The sequence below is a fragment of the Gymnoscopelus microlampas genome, assembly GCF_963454915.1.
Source record: "Gymnoscopelus microlampas genome assembly, chromosome: 1".
Classification (NCBI taxonomy): Eukaryota; Metazoa; Chordata; class Actinopteri; order Myctophiformes; family Myctophidae; genus Gymnoscopelus; species Gymnoscopelus microlampas.
The window spans coordinates 42,072,471-42,087,763 of record NC_139962.1 but is presented as its reverse complement, the minus strand read 5'-3'; the positions used below and the strand labels follow the sequence as shown (position 1 = coordinate 42,087,763).

The window sequence follows — 15,293 nt, the reverse complement described above, 5'->3', positions numbered from 1 at the left end:
TAGCTCGTTGACCTCCTCCACGGTCCAACGCCGGTGCTTACGCCCCCGAACCTGCTGTCTCCCACGTCCCGGGTTCTCGCTTGGCATGTTCAGTTCTTTGTGTCTGCTTAGCATGTGATTGGTCCGGCCGGCACGTGAGAGGGCCCTGAACGAACAGAGCCCACAGGAAAAGTTAACCAACGCCCGGCGCTGGTCCACGATAACCGGTTTGCACCGAGGAAAGTGGCACCGCACCGCATGCGGGTTAGAGCTCTCCCAGGTCTCATTTACTGCATTTGTACCTTACCGTCAAATCATGGAGTGAAAGGACACCGACGATAGGTACGCCACAAAGAACACACGGCCTATCAAACGGGATAGGGATAGACAGGACACGGGGGAGTTGACCGGAGCCGGCCGCGGAATCTCGGAGGTATAGTCTCCCGGCGGCGTGCACTGCGACGGTCACCACTTCCTCCTTTGCCCCCTAGCCAGGTCGACGGCATGTTACGGGGGATCGACGCCCGTGGCCCGGTACGCAGCTGTTTGGTCGGTCGCCGGAGTACGCGACGCAAGCAGGGTTTGAGAAACGGAGTCTCCGGAGTGCGCCTTTGCGCCCCCGCCGCATACGGATCTCCTCGCCGAGCCCCGTGATGGGGCTCGAGGCGAGGCCGACAGCGGGGGCCCTCAGGCGGTCCGTGTCAGGGCAACTTGGTCAGACGGTGCGTCTCGGTCTCGCTAGGCCGGGGTCGGCCGCGGAGGAGTGCGGAGGACAGGCCATCGAGGCCTCTCCGCACGTGGTCCCTCCGCGCCTGGTTGGGCCCGCAGGCTGCAAGCAGCGTCCGTTGACGGGCATCTTCCACCAGCATGCGACCCAGTGAAATTTGGATGGGAAAAAGACATAATTAACAGGTCACTGAGCCCAACCACTCTACCTGAAGGTTGCAAACCTGCCCCAGACTACATTTTGCAAATGATTAAATGTGGCTGCAAAACTGACAACCCATGCAATTCCAAAAAATGCAGCTGCAGAGTACATGGTTTGCCATGCACATTGTCCTGTCACTGTTATGTTGTAGGATGCTCAAGACAGCTTTAGATAGGATTCTTTCCTTTTTCTTTTATAAATTCCTTTAAACTTGGTTCTTGTCTCCGTCTCTGATTCTGGTGTCTCAGGAAAATGTGGTCAGTTGGTATCATTGGACCTTAACATGGGATATGCTGTATATGACCACTTCCACATAAACATTATTCATTTCTTATACAGCTAATTTGAAGCATTTGAATTGATTTACTGTGCATAACATGTCATAAATCAACATTTTTAATGGATTTTGGTGCTTCGGGTGTGAAGGAGTTAATATGTATGAAATGTTCTAATGTGAAATCAAAAGACAAAATTTTACACATCCACGTTCATTGATAAACACTGTAGAAATCAAATTTGATGCGCTAAATCAATATTTTTGCATAAAATGCCATAAAAAACGTTTTTTGTTTTGGGCATTTAAGGGTTAATGACTAAAAGATGGTTGGCCTCAAAGGGTTAATATGCATTCATCCAAAAGGAAACATGACCATTTCCACTATTAGACTTAGTAGAAAGCAGATCTGATGCATTTGATTTGATTTCTGTACATGTTCTATTTCACAATATCACAGTTTAAAGATTAAGTTGTTCTGGGAATGAAGGGGTTAATATTTAAAAGTTTACAAATATTAAATCTAATGCACTGTACACATCCACTTACATGGATACACACTGTAGAAAGCAAATTTTAAGCAATTAGATCAAGTATTTTGCATGAAATACCATAGAAGTCTATTTTGGGGGAATTTTTAGTGTTTTGGGCATTAAGGGGTTAACAATAAAAAATGCTCAAGGGATTTCACCGGGCACCCTCTTGAATCCTTAAGAGGGGACCCCCAGCAGCAAGAATCAGTTGAGAAAAAAACTTTTACCGACGAAACCACGTTAAGCCCAATGACTCCCGGACTATTAGAAATAAGGTTAAGTTTTGGCACCGTTTTACTGAGATTACGTTTAGGAATAAGGTCAGGTGTAGGCATCCGTAAATCACTCTATATTGATGGATAAGCTAAAAGCAATTGTTTTTGATAGCACATGTGATGTTTGTGATGTTTTACATTCTTTTTGCCTAATACAAATTTCAATCAATCAATCAATCAATCAATCAATCAATCAATCAATCAATCAATCAATCAATCAATCAATCACATCAGTGAACTGGATGCAATCCTATCTAGAGGGGAGATGGTGGTGGAGGTGAACCGACCCCAATGGAAACGAGTCATAGTGCTTTCTAGGGTTTAATCATTTTAGCATCCTTTTGTACTTTGAACTGTACTTTATGTATTTGTTTGCAAACTGGTAATAATAAGTATTCATTCGGCCAATCAATCAATAGTTTACTGAGGATACGTTTAGCCTAAACGTAACCCCAGTAAACTATTGGTTGAATGCGGAACGGTCGCCACCTGGTATTCCCAAACTGTTTGGAATACCAAATGGCGACCGTTCCGAGGTCGCCGGGTTTGCCCCGGGGCGACTATGTTTTGGGGCGAGCGTTTTGGTATTCCTCGGTAGCTTCCGTAGCATCATGATGCTGTCATGCATCATGTTACGATATTCTTATAGTTATAAGTAGTAGTATACAATGTTTGTAGGGGCTTATTGTGGCAAATGAAGGCTGTTTAGATGTACTTAGATGTTCATTTGCAAGCAATTGCTTTGAAACGTAGTTTAATTATAAAACTGAGACCATTTCGCTAGATTAAGTAGCATCATATTAGGCTAGTAGTCGATCGATTCCGATGACTTCCGCATGAATGACGCTGTCAATAGTAAAGTGTGGAGCGAGAGACGTTGATTGGCTGTCGAAGGTGTCGATCGTATCATGCACCCAGCACGCAAGCTAGCTGAGCGCCAGATTGTGTTGCCATGTCCGCTTATTATAAGCGACATTGGGCTTGTTTTTCCCTGTAAAGTTGCTTGGTAGTTGCGGCGGGACGGCGGGTTGCGGTTTTTTGGGCTTGTTTCTATTATTGCTTAAACCAGTGGTTCTCAAACATTTTCATGTGAAGGACCCCCGCATTAATATGTATTTGTCTGTCTGCGGACCCCCCATCTGAAAATATTTTATGCCATACAAGATATGTGTTGTTAAAATGTTTCAAAAACATTCCACATTTTTCAAAATGTCTTCAAGATTTTATTTTAAAATAGCAGATACTTGTAGATCAGCTATTTCAAATGGCTAATGTAGAAGGGCTCTCTTCTTTTGGGCTTGTTTTCATAGACTGGTTGCTTGTTTCTTTCGCAAAACCTGGCAACACTAGCTGAGCGCCGTGACGCGGTCTGCATCAACAGCCGTAAGGAGGGTCAACAGAGCTCCGTTCCGTGAGCAGAAATAGGACATCCGGTTTTCGAGCTATCAGAAATAAGGTTTCCGGTTGCCTTCAAAATAAGATCATACATTTTTTATATTTTTTAAAGAGACAAATGTATTAAAAAATACATTTATGATGTATGTCTTTTTAAATGGCTTATAGGCTACTCTTATTTTGAACTCTATGCTTATACTAGATCACTTCTAAGTGCTATTTTGTTCCTGATTTAAACTGGCTATTGATCCCCATTAAATGTGCACTTAGCACAGTTTCTGATCCTGTTTTGCACTTTAGCTGGATATTCATTTGTGTTTGTTACATGTGTATTGTTTTTGTATTGTTTGTCCATTGTTGTAATAATGCTGCCTCTAGGCCAGATCACTCTTGGAAAATTATCATGATATGATATTGTTTATTGCAGAAGAAAATAAATAATGATAAAAGCAACAACAAAATAGAAAATACGCTACACATAATAATAGTAGATAGTGCAGGTGAGATTTAACAAATAACGCATGGGGGGTTTATAAAGTTGATCTCACCTATTTAAAAACTAAAATACAATACAAATAAGAATGTAATCAGAAGAATTAATTAAAAATGTGTGTGTGTGTGTGTGTGTGTGTGTGTGTGTGTGTGTGTGTGTGTGTGTTTGAGAACTGTTCCATAACTGCGCGCCCTGAACTTGATAGAAAATGTATACAGACCAGTACAGAGTGTTGGTGAACATTGAGAGATAATAAAAAAAAATAAAAAAAAAGTTGCAGGCCGTCCAGAGGTAAAAAAGAAGTGCAGTTTTCAGACAATACTGGACACTGGACAGGAGATGGCTCTTTGCCGTGGCACTTGTGAGATAAGTACGCATTCAGGGAGACCCTCTCTACAACGCCACACTCTCCGCTAAGCCAGAGAGGTGTATTTTAAAAAGCAGCGGGTCGTCCAGTGACGTCAGGGGTCAGAAAACGGCCATTTTCAGTGCATAGCCTTTACAAATTGGACGCTGGACACGAGACAGCTATTTGCCGTGGCACTTGTGACTTACGCACGCGTTCAGGGAGACCCCCTCTACAACGCCACACTCTCCGCTAAGCCAGACAGGTGTATTTGGAAAAGTGGCGGGCCGTCCAGTGAGGTCAGGGGTCAGAAAAGGGCCATTTTCAGTGCATAGACTTCACAAATTGGACGCTGGACACGAGACAGCTATTTGCCGGGGCACGTGTGACATACGCATGCGTTCAGGGAGACCCCCTCTACCCCCTCTCCTGTGGCGTTGTAGAGGGGGTCTCCCTGAACGCGTGCGTATGTCACACGTGCCCCGGCAAATAGCTGTCTCGTGTCCAGCGTCCAATTTGTGAAGTCTATGCACTCCAGTGAACAGCATTTATCCATTTAGATACATTTTTAATTGTATTTAAATGTTATTAAAACAGTTAAAAACTGTTTTTTTAATTACAAATAAACATAATCTGTGTTGTCTAGCTTCGTTTAAATGCTTCATTTATGGTTTTAATGTGCAAATGAATCGTTTCTCAATGGCCTCTTTTTACTCTAGAGGGTACTCTTATTCTGAAGAGATCGTCGACCGGAAGTCTTATTTCTGCTAAGTTATTTCTGCTCACGGAACACAGCTAACATGCAGCGTGTTGTTCAATGTCACAGTATTATGAAAACCATGTCTAAACTAAACACACCTGCGTGACTGCTGTCGTCTTCAGAGGACAAATAAGAGGAGTTTCAGAACTGGCCCCCACATAAAGGTTGGTAAGTTATTTATTCCACTGTGATCAAAACCCGAACGTACACTTTAAGTGTCAGTTGATCGTGATGTAACGTTAGCTTCAACAGCTAGCCACCTAGAATGTAGCATGCCAATGTTTACCATTACAGAAAAGTCATCCTAATTTGCCTAAAAACAGAACATCTTCATATGCGAGTCATTTGTTTTCCACTGGAAGAATAAATGTTTTAATGCAGAACATTCGGTTCGCTTTTAGCACGTGTGCATTCTATCATTAGTATGAAAAAAAAATTATATTGACTGCAATGTTACCACGACAAATATGTATTATCGGTAGCTATCTCCATCGTGTGTACATTTAATTACTGTGAATTTACAGGACTACTAGGGTGACCAAATGTTCAGCCCCTCAAACCGGGACCCTTATACGACCACTTTGGTAGAGGTTTGGGTTGTGTAGTTACCTTGCCATGATGTAACTCTAAAGGTGGACAAGAAATCTAAAATAATTGCTCCATTCATTAGAAATTGATAATTCAAAACATGCTCCTCATTGACTTACATTGTACGGTGAAACAGCTCTCAAACTCTTTTAGCACGTAAACGAACACAAACTAAGATTCAATCAATAAAAAACATGGCTAGTTTTATTGAAATTGTCTGTGACCATTTCATCTAGGATGGTCTTACTGTGTATCATGTTAATGAATTATTGTCATTCCTTTATGCCTATCTCTCCAGGCACTGACCACCTTTCCCTCACAGTCAGTCAGTCCGTCCGTCCGTCCGTCCGTCCGTCTATCCATCCATCCCCATCATGTCCACTCAGATGTGTAGACTGGGGGTGTTGGCAATGCGCTCTGTCTGCTGCCACACACACAGTAGTAGACCCTGTGTTCGAGGAGTGTTGGCTCCTAAAGAACCCTTTGGACCCTGTGTTCTCCTCATGGCCCAGAGAAGAGCCTACAGCCTGGACAATCTCTCTTCGGGGCCCAGTCGGTCCCCACCTGGCACCCCCGCGCAAACACCTGGGTCTGAGAGAACTTCTCCTTCATCAACACCAACACAGAGAAACCTGTCGGGCTTACAGGTCAGTTGTTTTTACTTGGTTTACACGTTGAGTCTGTAGGATATACTATACCACTATTCCGCATTCTGCTCTGTGGGTGAGAATGACAGAAAAAAATATAAATGTACTGTGGCCTTACGGGTAGACTGCATGTGAATTCATGGTTTAACATTCATATTATTCTAATGGCCAGACATTCTTTGACATTTGCACATTTTGCGGTTGTGTAATATAGTCTTCAAGGATATTAATGGTGTGTGTGTGTGTGTGTGTGTGTGTGTGTGTGTGTGTGTGTGTGTGTGTGTGTGTGTGTGTGTGTATGTACGTGTGTATGTACGTGTGTATGTACGTGTGTGTGTGTGTGTGTGTGTGTGTGTGCACGTGTGTGTGTGTGTGTGTGTTTGTGGATCAGAGTCGTCCAATAAGGTATGACTTCCTGGATGTCATGGCAGGAGAGGAGAATGTTCCTACAGTTAAGCGCGGTAAGGCTTGCAGACACTACATAGTGGATCCAGCACTGGCCCAGCTGGTAACACAACACCTAGGTCCTGATCTGGACAATCCCAAAACAGCCATCTTCGAATGCAATCCAGGTCTGTGTGTGTTTGTGACATTTGTTTTTGTGTGTGTGTGCTCATAAGCTATTTGACCTAATTAAACACAAGCTATGGTTAGTTATATAATGGTTATATGGTTATTGCATGATTATAGTTCTAATATGATTATTACACAATATGATTATGGTTATTATAACATGGATATCATGTAAGAGTGAAAATGTACATATAAAAGAACAATTTAGGAGTATAGGGTCAGACCAGTATGAGCAATGTAAACTGTTTTGTAAGTGTATAAGTGATGAGAAAAGTCATGTATCATCTATTTTATAGACTGGTTAGAAATATAGCAAACATCTTGCACAGATTATGTCATAGATATTGCAATTACGGGTCCATGAGCACAAATGGCAAGTGGAGTGATTGGACATCAGTGCTTATTTTCCTCCAGCATTAAACCTGCTCTGTTTTTTTTTTGTCTGTTAGGACCAGGAGTGTTGACTCGAACATTGTTGAATGCTGGAGCGCAGAGACTGGTGGCTCTCGAAGATAACAAGTTCTACCTACCTTACCTAAAGGTAAGAATCACAATAGTACACCTCAACTACAGGTAAGATCACATTAATACACCTAACCTACACAGGTAACATAATATTTGTACACGATTATGGCATTTGATTATATTACCTGTACTGAGTGACGATCAATTGGCAGCAAAAAATCCATGAGCATCACAACCATAAATACACCTAACCCCGTAGGAGGCATAACACAAACACACCTACAGGTAAAATGGAAGCAGTACACTTGAAGACACATCAGGCATGTTGGCATTGACTTACCTAATATATAACAGCCTATTCCTACCCATCACCCATCACCAGCCTTAACCCAACATATGTATGTTGAGATATACTGTATGAATGTGTGTTGTGATGATAGGAATGTGTGGTTCATTATTGGTTAATAAGTTACAATACATGTGTGTGTCTGTGTCATGTTCAGGAGTTGGAGGAGCGTCTTGATGGCCAGTTAAAAGTGGTCCATTGTGATTATTTTAAGTTGGATCCCGTCTGTGGTGGATACATGAAACCTCCTATCATGACCGCTGATAAACTCTTTTCTGATCTGGGGATATCAGAAGCAGCCAACTGGACTGATGGTGAGACAGAGAAAACACACACACACACACACACACACACACACACACACACACACATATATACACGCAGAGTAGCAAACTGAACCTTCAACAAACTGAGGTAGAATTGTGCAGGAATAAGAAATTAAAGTGACTTGGTAGTTACAGCACAAAAAAGATATACATTAATTTTAGATAACATGATGTGTGTGTGTGTGTGTGTGTGTGTGTGTGTGTGTGTGTGTGTGTGTGTGTGTGTGTGTGTGCGTGTGCGCAGACATGCCAGTGAAGGTGGTGGGTATACTGCCACAGATTTTTGAACGTGCCAGGCTGTTGAAGATGGTGTACTCTCTGCTTGAACGAATATCTGTCTACAGACACGGAAGAATAGAAATCTTCCTCTTCATGAGCGAGAGTGAATATCTGGTGAGAACTATCTGTCTTTATCCATCCTTATGTCTGTCCATCCATCTGTCAATTTACAATGTTGGCATTTATTTGTATCAGATGCTCCTATGCAGTGTGATTTACAAAGTGCAAGATTGGAGTAAGTAGCATTATTAACCCTAGTTTGACGGGGTAAATGCTGTCTATTAAGTACTACAAAGTAACTAGGATACCAGGTAATCAAATGTACAGTATGTAAATAACATACTCATCATTTGTGAACAAGCAAACAGTCTGTCAGTCTAAATAACATGCATAGCTTGTGAACAAGTAACCGACGTACATCTGCATAGTATGCTGTAACTACTAGGTAGAAGTGAGTAAATTATATTCATGCATATGTAAGGGATGTTTTGGGGCTGCCCTAGTGTAGCGGTTAGAGCGTATTGATTTCATGCGGAAGGTTGTGAGTTCGAACCCTGCCTGGGGTCGACGTCAGCACGCCAAATCAAATGGGTTCAGATCTGAGCCAAGTCTCCTTAGGAGGCGTGTCTGAAGCCTGTCCTGGACAGGGGTCTCCGGATGATATGATGTACGGTTTACTGAAACTGCATAAGGTATATACTGTAGATATATACTAAGGCAGGGGTCTTCAACAGGGGGTCCGGGACCCCTAGGGGGTCCTCAGAGATACTATAGGGGGTCCGCCAAATCGTTGTGTGATAGGATTTAGTTTTTTTACATTAACCACTTGAACCCTAAAATTCCTTTTCTGAGGGAAACATTAGCGGAAAATAGCAGATCAACAAGCTCTCAACGCCTCACGCTGCGAGGCGTTGAGAGCTTGTAGATCGGCTATTTTTGGCAAAGAGGCTATAGGTGTGAGGGAAAAAATAGCAGACTAAGTAAAAAAAAACTTTAATCTGAAACACAATTTTATGCAATATAGAGTGGGGGGATCCCTGCTTCATCTCTCTCTCAGCTAGGGGGTCCTTGGCCTGAAAACGTTGAAGACCCCTGTACTAAGGTATACTAGATATGTATCGTATATCTTCTAAGTTAAAGATGCACACCCCTAGGTATAGGTCATTCCACAGCTTAGGGGCCAGGAGAGAGAAAAGTCCTCTCCCTGGAGCCTTAGCCAAGGTAATAGGGACTTTAAGCTTTCTGTTTTTCAGTACGGCGACGCCAGGCGGAGTGCGGCTGCTATGACGCAATCGCCGTAGCAGTCAAAATCGTTAAGCAAGCAGCCGTCGGCGACGGGTTCCCACCTCTTTTTGGTTTCCATGGTGACGCGTCTATGCAGCACGTGTCAAACATAAACACAGACATAAACAAAGACAACACCCGTCGCGGCAGCTTCACTTGCCAATAATAGTAATAATAGTTGGCGCTTCTGTCAAGGAATTGAAATAACTTACTTTTGAACAGTTTTGTAACTGTTCCGTGAATTCGTTTAGACTAGAGTATAATTAGCCATGCTCATACCTACAAACAACGCATCAAAAGCACTAAAATCACTCACCTATTTTTGACGTTGTAGACACTACGTGGAACGGTAGCTTCTGGCGTAGTAAAATAGGCTGCGGCGACGGCAGGTTTATCTATCGAGCGCTGATCATTTCCGGTTACCGTAGTCCTCTGCCGTAGCAGTCCATTGCTTAAACTCCGTATTGTAGCGAAGGGAGGGGACTGAAGTCCTCCTGAGTGATACTGGAAACTAGGGCTGTGAATCTTCTGCTATCTCACCATTCGATTTGATTGCGATTCTTGGGGTCACGATTCCAAGTTTTTCAAAACAATGATTCTCGATTCAAAAATGTTTCTTTTCCGATTCAAAATAGTTTTTTCCCCGATTCAGCCCAGAACTTGCCACTCCTCAAAAATGTCATTATACAAAAATACTGAAAATCGATTCTGAATCGTCCAACATGAGAATCGCGATTCGTATTCGAATCGATTTTTTTCCTGCAGCCCTACTGGAAACCCACCCAAAAAAGCGCCACTCACACGCTTTATTGTGCGCAGAGGTTTGTGCACAAGCACAACTGTTCACAATACGTTTCAATGAGACTGCGCACGGAAACACTTTTTTTACCACCTGAAGCAGAAATATAATCTGCGTCCGTGCATGGCCAGTGAGAACGGCTGCATTCATTAACATGGGAGTATATATTCTGGGCTAGTCCTCCTTGCCTTGGCGATGAAGGATATGCCACAGGTGAAAATCTATAGCTGTCTGTCTGTACGAACTTGACAAACATGTCCGCCTGTCTGTCTGTCTGTCTCTGTCCAGCCACCTGTCTTTGTCTTTCTATCCATCTGACTGTCCACCCATCAGTCTGTTAGTGTTTGTGTCTCCTTTATTTTTTCTGGACATATTTATTAACACTATGAATACGAATATTATTATAACAGAAGATGATCTCCAAGCCAGGTGATATGATGCAATACAGATCCTTCAGTGTCTTCTGCCAGATGGCTTGGGACATCCAGTTACTACACAAGGTAACTGTGGAAGAAAAAATAGGGTGTAATGCTGCAAAATTCTTAATTAAATCACCAGTAATGTAAAGTTTTCCAGTAATGTCATGTAAATATGTTGAGTAATTTCATGTAAACATGACCAGTTATGTAAAGACGTATTAATGTTATGTAAAGATGGCCAGTAATGTAAAAAGTTCTGGTAATGACGTCATACAAAGATGTAAAGATCAAATGTAAAGATGTTTTTACTAATGTCATGTTAAAATTACCTGTAAAGAGTTTTAATAATGATGATGATTACCAGTAAAGAGTTCTAAATGGTAGAGTAATGTGAAGATTATGTCATTTAATTACCAGTAATGTGAAGATGATCTGTAATGTAAAGATTTGTTTTGAAACGGGTGTTTAGTGTTATTTTTTTGACCAGTTCCTTAATTAGAAGTTCAATTTCTTGACTAGATGTGTTAATATTTATAATTTATTTTAATTTACATAACCTGTTGTGTTTATATCCAGGAGCCCTGGGAGTCGTTTATGATGTCCAAACAGAGTTTGACACTTAAGAGAGGGAAAGGCAAAGTAAGGAAGAAAGCAATCACTGTATAACTAAACTGAAACTGAAAAGCATATTTAACATCCTGTCTCTCATCTCCTTCTCCTCCTGTCTCCTCCTAGCTCCCTAACGATCACATGTGTCTGGTTCATCTGCGTCCCAAAGCTGATCTGTTCTCCTCCGGTTTGTCTTCTTCCAATGCCCCCACTCTGTTCTTCATGGTCAAACAGTGTATGGCCAAGAGGAAAACTAAGCTCATCGACAGACTTAAGTAAGATTATATATTTGCTAAAATTTGATATGACATTACATGATTTTACCTAACTTGTATGGCTTGGTCTCATATGCTGGCCAATAACAAACGCCAGGTGATAATTACTATATCACATATTCATTGCCTTATTTATTATATTGTCAGGCAGGTGGCTCTGTATCGTAAATTACGTCAGACTTCGGTGCTCTATAAACATACAACATAAGTCCTCATCACTAGAATCAATACTGTCACACACCTGTACTTCCGTGGCTTATCTTTCCTGGTTCTACCAAATTGGCTGGACATGTTCTCAAAATCTGATGTGTGGCTTGAACAACATTCAAGAGTCAACGTAAAGCAATGGAGAACTGCTCCGGCGAACTAAATAGTATTCCTGCTAAAAAAGGGCCCAGCAGGTGCTGCTTGCGGGCCTCGCCCTTGCTGGTATGCAGCCATTATGGGAATCCTCGAAGTTCACTAGCTGATTTCCACTGACGTTCTAATGCACCCACCTAAACTTCAATGTTTTGACAGCCGTGTAATTTGCCACACCATCCGCGGTAACAGTGTTTGGTGGATGATTTTTATATGATATATGATGCGGGTAGTTTATCAATTCCACAGTGCAGCAGCAATGCTATTAAAGAAAATTGTTTTGAAACAAACAGGGTGCCAAACATACTTTTCATGCCAAAAAAAACGCTTGTCCATCCGGGTCAAACCCTGACAGTGATCCTCACTACCTGCCCCCAAAAGCGCAACCCCATGGCCACATAGTAAACAATATTGTTTTTGTTGTTATTTTCCCAAACGATTTGGCTCCTATAATCCCCAGGGGCAGGTTTGGTGTTTCCAGTCACCAGTAACCGTGTCCAGATATAAGAACACACATGAGAAGAGAAATCTATAGGCTGGCGATAAACCTAGCGTTGTTTTTAGTACATTTACCATATTAATCTCCAATATATGCATTTGCTTTGTATATGCACCGAATGAATACGTGCTCTATTATTCAGAGGACATTTTCGTTTTGTCCATGTATGGAAACTTGACAACTGTATTTTCTAATGACAGCAAATACAGACTTAGTATAGTACAGCAGTGCAGAGTGAAATGAGCACTGTGCATGAACAGGTAATTGAAGCAAACTCCCTTTGTTTTTTAACCATGAAAAACACCTGTAAACTATGTTTAGTACAGACCAAAAATTACAATTTTAGCAGTTGTGGTTTTAGTTCTCTTTACCAATATGTGTTGCTTTTTGACACGACTGCTGCACTATGCAACATATTTAAGCAAAACAAGAGGTGCTGAACAATTAAAATCATGCAAGATCAGTCAATCCGTTACCTCTTGCTGCCACTTGGGGCCGCCAACACACATGTTGTTTGAAAACTTCTATGCAGCTTTACCCTGGCCTCTTTAAATAGTTTACTCTTATTAAATGGAGACACTGTTTAAACGTCTCATTTTGTGTTTGTCTCTGTAAAAGTTTTTTTTTTTCAGATACAGCCATATAAAACACTGTTCCAGCTAACATGACTTTCTCTCTTCTCTACCTTTTCCTTGCTGTCTCTTGTTCTTCTAGTCAATGGTCTCCAGACAACGGCGGCAAACTGTTATCAGAGATGGATATGCAACCGGACATACTGACTGGGCATGTGTACGCAGACGAGTACCTCAGACTGTTCGAGCTGATGGAGAAGAGCCCGGAGTTTAAACAAAGCTGGCTTCATGAAGAGGTCCATGAGAATACAGAGATTACAGACAAACTGACAAAATGGCTCTAGAACGTACTGTACAGTGCATACACACTGAGAGGGAGAGGACTGGGTCTGGACCCTGCATACATACACAGAGAAAGAGTACTCTGTGTATACGAAAAGACTTGGTCTAGAATCTACATAATGTAGGTTCTAAACCTAACACACACACACACACACACACACACACACACACACACACACACACACACGCGGCTGTGTCTAGAACCTGCATACTGTACATACACTAAAGAGATAGATCTGGGTGTAGAACCTACATGCAGTACACAGAGGGTTGGGTCTAGAACCTGCCTACAATCAGAGAGAGAGGACTGAGTCTAGAACCTACATGCATATATGATCAGATGGCTGGGTCTAGAACCTGCTTTCATATACAGATATATCTATATTGAAAACATACAAACTTGTGCAGTAAACATGCATACAGTACACATAATATGATTATAATTTGAAAATACACAATTACACTTAAAATATACAAGCATGGAGAGACAAGATGCTCACATGTCCATGTACACACAGTAACGGGCAGAAGAAAATCCACATGAAATAAACAACACTGACCGTCTCAGTATGTTTGGTTGCAAGACAGTTGCTTTCTGGACCTTTACTCAACGGTTTGTTGGAAATGGAAGAGCAGGCTAGATGTTGGTAATGAGCATTTGGTACAGTGTGCTAACATTATTTCACCCTGCTTATACATCTTTAAGTAAAACAATTGCAGAAATGTTTGTTTTCAGACTAAGGCTTTTGAATGAAAATATTGAAGTTGTGCTAAATGACTTCATAGTTATTATGTCTGAAATGGAAGAAACATCAAATGATCATCAGATTGACTCAAAACCAAGTCACATTATGAATAGATGTACTCTGGTGAATTCATCTCGATTGTGAAATGTTTGTCCATGACATGCACTCAATACTGTACAGTAGCTTTGTTAATTCAGCATATTTTTGAAGTCCCTGCGGTTACCCTACATTAGTACTGGAGGATTTTCCAAACAGTTCTCTTGGAGACAGAGATGCAAGTGCAGCAAGCATGCAATAAAAATTGGACTTGGATAAGTAGCCCTACTGCAACTGAGTAAAAGTTAATGATTTGGGGTTTTTCATTAGTTGCCTAATTGGTTTGTATGTTTTATGTAATAGTATAGTAATATGAGACATGCTGTCTTGTTTTATATCTAAACTATTTGTCAGGCGCTATTTTTCAGAGTCACTTTTTTCAGATGTGTCACATTAATAGCTGTTAGTGAGAGACAATCTACTCTTTTTAGTGTCTCTGACAGGATGGTTGGTGTATGTCATGCCTTTCATAATGTGCCCAAAGATCATGTATTCCTATACATGGTTTCATGACATGAACCTGTAATGTGAAAATAGCCACAAGAAAATCTGAATTAAATTATATTGAAATGCGTCCACTGTTGATCATATTGTAACATCTATTTTGTGTCGGAATTACATATATATATATATATATATATATATATATTTTTTTTTTTTTTTTTAATCGTTTTTATTATCATATCAGCAATACAATTATGTTTGAATGGATACATTTTTCAACAAAAACAAGATACAAACACGTACACAACTTAAAAACAACACAGAAGGTTGGAATTACATATATTCTTGTAGTGCGATATAAAATGAGGATTTTGGTTTCTGTCCATGGTTCAGCAGTCTTAAGGTGCTCTGAATAAAATGATATAAGCTAATAGTGACCTGAAATAGAGTAAAAGGCTGGATTTGTCCACTCATGAAGAGTGCTGCAAAAATAACTAAAATATTCAGCCAGCTTTCTTCCAGTGCAATGGAGTAGGTGCTCACTGTTCAACTTTTGCCCAACGTGTGAGACAGACATATTGACCAGGAAACCTGTATCATAGGATGAAATAAAAATATTTTTTATTTAAAGAGTGGACCCT

At 41.1% G+C, this 15,293-nt stretch overlaps 1 protein-coding gene across 2 annotated transcripts; it reads left to right on the top strand.

The window, feature by feature from the left end:
• The first annotated feature begins 5,008 nt into the window (after positions 1-5,008).
• Positions 5,009-14,782, top strand: tfb2m (transcription factor B2, mitochondrial). 2 transcript variants are annotated; one of them, XM_084066859.1, is made up of 10 exons: positions 5,009-5,147; positions 5,870-6,218; positions 6,610-6,790; positions 7,241-7,332; positions 7,760-7,916; positions 8,173-8,321; positions 10,701-10,790; positions 11,286-11,348; positions 11,445-11,593; positions 13,167-14,782. In XM_084066859.1, the coding sequence occupies exons 2-10, from the start codon at positions 5,946-5,948 to the stop codon at positions 13,366-13,368; spliced, it is 1,356 nt and encodes a 451-aa protein (XP_083922985.1). In that variant the 5' UTR covers positions 5,009-5,147; positions 5,870-5,945; the 3' UTR covers positions 13,369-14,782. The 2 variants fall into 2 exon arrangements, with proteins under 2 accessions (XP_083922985.1, XP_083922986.1); XM_084066860.1 differs by having other exon boundaries at positions 5,017-5,151.
• The last annotated feature ends 511 nt before the right edge of the window (positions 14,783-15,293 follow it).

Coding starts and splice junctions, on each gene's coding strand:
- tfb2m (XM_084066859.1), top strand. CDS start 5,946: ATGTCCACTCAGATGTGTAGACTGGGGGTGTTGGCAATGCGCTCTGTC. Junction 6,219..6,609: donor GAAACCTGTCGGGCTTACAG/GTCAGTTGTTTT, acceptor TTTGTGGATCAG/AGTCGTCCAATAAGGTATGA. Junction 10,791..11,285: donor ACATCCAGTTACTACACAAG/GTAACTGTGGAA, acceptor GTTTATATCCAG/GAGCCCTGGGAGTCGTTTAT.